The 6,413-nt window shown below is 32.9% G+C and overlaps 1 protein-coding gene across 2 annotated transcripts in view; it reads right to left on the bottom strand.

The window, feature by feature from the left end:
• The window catches only part of LOC139520442 (biorientation of chromosomes in cell division protein 1-like 1), a 32,335-nt gene continuing 25,922 nt past the window's right edge, over positions 1–6,413 (bottom strand). For both annotated transcript variants that reach the window (XM_071313047.1, XM_071313048.1), the window contains exons 11-13: positions 3,967–4,017; positions 2,996–3,046; positions 1–2,244 (exon numbers count right to left, since the gene is read on the bottom strand). In XM_071313047.1, the coding sequence (XP_071169148.1) occupies positions 1,335–2,244; positions 2,996–3,046; positions 3,967–4,017 (1,012 nt within the window). In that variant the 3' untranslated portion in view covers positions 1–1,334. The remainder of the gene's footprint in view (positions 2,245–2,995; positions 3,047–3,966; positions 4,018–6,413) is intronic.

Below are 6,413 nucleotides of genomic sequence, written 5' to 3'. Positions count from 1 at the left end.
TAAGAATGATGACATTTGTTTATTGCAATATTTAATATTTATATGCACAACAACAAAAAAACAAGAGGCATCAGTCCATGATTGCTGATCAAATAAGTCCCACATAAATATGATGATTTCCATGACTTGACATCCAATCATCATTCATAAATTCATAATTATAAGCCATTATAGTTAACTTTGTCACAAGTTAGCTAAGAATACATATTTATATACTTTTTTAGTGACCTCAATATCAAAAGTTGTCTTTTCACCCCAAGGCACATTATCCATCAAAGATTTGTAAAGATCTGATAATAGCTTAAAATTTAGCTGAGGAACAATTTGAATTTAACCAGATTATTACAGGGAAAGACTGAAACAGTCAATGAACATCCTTAATTAGTCACATATTCTTATACAAAGTTATTCATAAATTTTAACATTGCATGATTCACATATATATTTGCACTGTAAACATGATCTCACATCATAATTTGTTTTACAAGTTAAGCTTTTCAGAGAGTGAATACAAACATTTTTTCTTGACAGCATAATATTTTCATGATATGCTTTCTGTTATCAAATCAGCTTTTGAAGATTAATCTTCTTTGCATTTTCAAATACACCACAGAAAAATATCCTAAAGTGGTACATTGGGAAATTTATATACGGTGAAGATAACTTTACATATCGATGTAGTCAACCTACATGTGGATCTTCCCATGTCTTGATTACCGTAGGACAATTGTATTTATGGATAAAGTTGTCTATGAAAGAAACAAAAAATAGTATCCCACAAATAAAAGTACAATCTTAGTAACCCATCTCAATCAGAGATAATCAATTCAAAGTTAGAATTACATGTATTACTATAAGGATGGCCAGAAAAACTCAGTTTCAAAATTCAATATAGTCCTCTCAATTAAAAAAAAAATTGCTGTAAGGGATTTATTAAACACAAGCCAAAAAAACAAACATTCATGGACTAATTTTAACTTTGAACAAAAAGCTAAAGTACACTATAAAACATTTATGATTGAAAAAGTGCATTGAAATTTACTTTTTGGCTTATATAGCGTATTCAATATTTCATTTCCAATTACATATACTGATATAACTTTTTTTGACAATTTTACTTGTTTTTAAAAAAATCAACAAAAATAACAAGTAGAATAAAATCAATTTAGACTAACAAAGTTATTTCACTCATAAATTTCTTAGAAAGTTGAGGGCGAATAATCTTTTTTGGAACTAAAATTCTTAAACAGAACTCATCAATTGTATAATATATATGAATATTAATTTTCCCTTATAATAGTACATTAAATAATGTTAATATAAGAAACGGTGTTTTATCTTCTGCCTCGTTTACTTGGAGGTCGTTCTGATGGTGGCGATGACCTTCCTCCTCTTCTCGGTCCCATCTGTTGAAATGGGGACCCAAATTTGATATTTCTAAGTTTATTTGTCATTGGAACTTTGGGAGAATTAACTACTGGTTTCTTTCTCAAATCATGTGGGGGAATAGCAGTTTGCCCTCTTGTCATCGGTCGATGTGGTGATGGTGATCTACGATGAAATGGTGGTGATGGTGATCTGCCTCTAGTGACAGGTCTGTGTGGAGGTGATCCTCTATAAAATGGTGGTGATGGTGAATGAGCTCCTCTTGATAATGGGGGTGAAGGTGTCCTCCTCATTCCTGGTCTATATGGTGAAGGAGATCTACCTCTAAGATATGGTCTCCCAGGAGATGGTGACCTCTGACCTCTAGGTATGTAGGGAGGAGGTGACGGCGTTAATCTACCACCAGGGTAAGGTGGAGATGGTGACCTATGACCTCTGACTCTAGGTGGGGACATTGATGGTTCTCTTCCCCATGGTTCAGGAGCCATCATGTGTTCTGAAGGAGACAATGATCTTCTCAGATACTCTGGTGGGGGAGACTGAGGTCGTCTACCCATGGCAAACTGAGATCGTCTCGGTGGAGAGTCTTCTAATAATTGTGACGATGATCTTCGTCCCCTTGTTCCAGGATAATATGGCGGTGATTCTGATCTATCATCCCACATGCCAGGAGAAACTTCTCTCACTGGAGACTGGGGAGAAGGAGATCTCCCAGGTTCTGGGAAATAATATCGTTTAGTAGGTGATCCCTGTGGTGACCATGAACCTGAGTTTGCTCCTTCAGGAAACTGCCATGAATTCTGTCTTTGCCATGTACCTCTTGTCATTGTGGCACCTCTTCCTCTTGCCTTGAATCGTCTGAAAATATATAAAACCTACATCATTTCAAATTTGTGATATTATAGGAAGGTAACAGTAATGAGTATACATTTCAGAAGATACACATTTCAGGACAGATATCATTAACATAAAATCAAAGTTCAAAAGGTATACCAATTTATTTGAACAAGAACCTCATACACAGACACATCTTCACATCAGGAAAACAAACATTGCATCAGTCATGAATTCAAAAGAGCATGTTTCAAAGGTAAAGAGGAGAAAGTACAGAACTCACAAATGTTAAAACCTGCCACAATACCAAGCCAGGAGCCTGTAATCCATTTGTTGTTGTTTACCATTATTCTTTTTTGTGTAAAGTTTTAATTATAAAACAGGCCATTTGAATCAAAACAATTGGCAGGCCAAATTGAGTTATAACTTTTAGATCAGAAGTTATATTTTGTTCTACAATTTCACTGTATATTACAATGTGTTGAAATACATTAAATACAATTCAATAAAACAAAAAAGAAAGACATGGTTTCTGCATACATATTGTAAACTAAAAAGTTGTTTATCAATTATTTTCTTTTTTGTCCATCTTTTTGCCTCTTGACATGATAAAATGTGATAAGATTATAAATCATAACAATCGTAAATATTTTATTATATTTAACCACCATTGTAAAACATTTCTAACTTTTTAAGAGGAAAAATAGTATCATATAAGTTTTAAATTAAACCCAACATAATCAATTTTTAATATCAATATAAATAAATAACATGCCTGTCATATTTTGTCATTTTTGGAGGCTTGGTTATGCTTGGAACATCCATACTGCAATAAAAAAAAACTTATAAGCAAAACTACAAACATCAATATGTCATTTTTTACTCAAAAACAATAATTAGCTTTTGATAAAAAGCTGACAAACTCATTCAGATCCTTTAGTGTAGGTCATGTATTTGAAGACAATAGAAAATCTTGCATAAATGCAACATTGAGCATTTATGCTTGTACATTATTCAAATGATATTTATTAAAATGAAAATTGAAAAAATGCAGCAGTTGTCATCTCTTGTTCTTGTAATAAATCCCCAGTATGTTTTGGAAATTTCCTTTATTTCAGTCTATAATCCAGTTTTTGCTACTGTACTTAGGGGCCAGCTGAAGGATGCCTCCGGGTGCGGGAATTTCTCGCTACATTGAAGACCTGTTGGTGACCCTCTGCTGTTGTTTTTTATTTGGTCGGGTTGTTGTCTCTTTGACACATTCCCCATTTCCATTCTCAATTTTAGAACATATGTCATTGAGTACGATACAATATCCTATGACATTCAGCGGTATGCTAAATTCTAGTATTAAAAGTACATTGATTTTATTTTTTTGGGCAAAATGACTCCCATTCTAGAACAAGCAATGTTGAGTTTTTCAATAAAAGACTGACTCATAGCCTTATTTTTTTTGTAATGTTGCAAAAAAGAACAAAATCAACAAACAGATTAAACTTAAACAAGAAAGAAAAATACATGATTGATACATTAAATTTATTGAAAAGTTTAAAACTGGTGATTTCTCGTTTTTCAATCAGTCTTATTTTCTCTTTTTTTATGCCACTAACAAATTTAAATAAATATATTTAACAAATATTTTAAAACTTTGCAAAAAGTAAATTGCATGTTTGCATTATAAATAAGAGTATTGTATCAAAACTACATGGTCAATTCTTATATGATCAATATAAATAAACTACATGCCTCTCATATTTGGTCATTTTTGGAGGCTTTGGTATGCTGGGAACATCCATACTACAATAAAAAAAAAACTTATGATCAACACTACTAACAGCAAATATACAGATGTCCATTGTGACACATAATTATTTGATTAACAGCTGACAAACTTTATCAGCTGCAGGTTATGTGGTATAGCTATAGGTTGTTTAGTAAAATACAATTTTAAAAGTGCGAAAATAACATAGGTACAGAATGAACATGTACTAATGTATCGATTTAAGGTACTGATTTTAACCATTTCATCAATGTCTAATTCATTTATATTATTCCTGTTGATGATGGACCCATTTTCTGTTGATTCATTATAAGATAAAATGTTTGAACTGAAGTATTTCTTAGCAGATTTCCTTCAAACTTCAATATTTTACTGAGGATCTAAAAATTATTTTTAACAATTTTCCTTTATATTCAAAGTATTATGGTAAAAGAAGCTTGAAGGAAACTTATAATTTTTAAAAACAAGAATGTGTCCATAGTACATGGATGCCCCACTGGACCGTGAAATTGGGGTCAATACTTTAATTTGGCATTAAAATTAGAAAGATCATATCATAGTTTACATGTGTACTAAGTTTCAAGTTGATTGGACTTCAACTTCATCAAAAACTACCTTGACCAAAAACTTTAACCTGAGCTTCACATTGTCTTTTTCTTTGTTCAGTGGACCATGAAATTGGGGTCAATACTTTAATTTGACATTCAAATTAGAAAGATCATATCATAGGGAACATGTGTACTAAGTTTCAAATTGATTGGACTTCAACTTCATAAAAAAAAACTACCTCGACCAAAAGCTTTAACCTGAAGCGGGACGGACGAACGAACGGACGAACGGAGGCACAGACCAGAAAACATAATGCCCCTCTACTATCGTAGGTGGGGCATAAAAAATGTTTTGCTCTTATTGAAGTATGTGTGTATGGTCTAGCAGATGTTTTTCATACTTTTTAAGACTATTGAGCATTTCTTTAGCTGGTTTCTTAAAAAACCAGATGCTCCGCAGGGCGCAGCTTTATACAACCACAGAGGTTGAACCCTGAACGGTTGGGGCAAGAATGGACACAACATTCAAGCTGGACACAGCTCTGAATTTGGATTGTGATTAAATAGTTGACACAGCATGCATGGGTTTCTGACACAGAATGAATGTGGTCTAATGAACTTAATCAAGGTAATCAAGTAATCAAACATATATATAACAGTGTTCTATAAATTTTGATTGCTTACCTCCCCTTCACTGCTTTTAACTTTTCTAAATTGTCCTTTAACCAGAAAAACCCTTGTTTTTCCCCTTTTTTGTCCCTAATTGCTTGATGATTTGAACCATAACCCCCGACCCTTACCATCCCTTTGTTGTATGGAAACTTGTGGTAAAATTTCAGAGAGATTTCTACACTTAAACACAAATTATTGACTGAAAACTAAAAAAATGCTTCTTTTGGCCCCTTTTTTGGCCCCAAATTCCTACACATTTGGGACCATAATCCCCCAAAATCAATCCAAACCTTCTACCTGTGGTATTAAACATTGTGGTACAATTTCAGAGCAATTGAAATGCTTATACACAAGCGGATATCCTGAAAGTAGAAAAATGCTTGTTTTGGACCCCTTTTGGGCCCCTTATTCCAAAACGGTAGGAACTATCATCCCCAAAATTAATCAAAACCTTCCTTCTGAGGTATAGAACCTTTTTATAAAATTTCATAGAGATCCATCCCTTTAAACTAAAGTTATTGTCCGGACGACGACATCATACCATTATACGAATGCAACATTTTTTGAGGTCGTATAAAAATGCTTGTTTTTGGGCCCCTTTTTGGCCATTTATTCCTAGACTGTTTGTCCCATTATCTACAAAATATATCCAAACCTTCTACTTATGGTATTAAACATTGTGGTACAATTTCAGAACAATTGAAATACTTATACACAACTTTTTGTCCTGACACTAGATAAATGCTTGTTTTGGGCCCCTAATTCCTAAACCTTAAGAAATTAAGCTTCCTTTTGTGGTTATAAACATTGTGTTAAAATTTTATTGATTTCTATTTACCTATACTAAAGTTATTATTTGGAAACCATCCGTCTTCAGACGACGCTGACAACGACGTGATCAATATACGACCGCAAAAATTGTTGTAGTCGTATAAATAGGAGAATGAATCCTAAGGACACAGATGATGCCCCAGCATGCATATAACTTTTTAAAGGGACATAAAGGGAAAATAAGTTTCATCACAATTGGTTGAGGCAAACTAAAGTTGGAGATAAATTAAATATTCAGCATTTTTTCTATTTATAATTTAAAGTTGCATAACTCTAAAAAGGTAAAAGCGATGCCACACAAATTCAAACTTGATCTGTTTTATGATAATAAACAGTATGTATAAGTTCCATTACAATGAAAA

The sequence above is a fragment of the Mytilus edulis genome, chromosome 4 (genome assembly GCF_963676685.1).
Source record: "Mytilus edulis chromosome 4, xbMytEdul2.2, whole genome shotgun sequence".
NCBI lineage: Eukaryota > Metazoa > Mollusca > Bivalvia > Mytilida > Mytilidae > Mytilus > Mytilus edulis.
The sequence above is the reverse complement of the archived record's forward strand: the minus strand, read 5'-3'. Positions and strand labels throughout refer to the sequence as shown.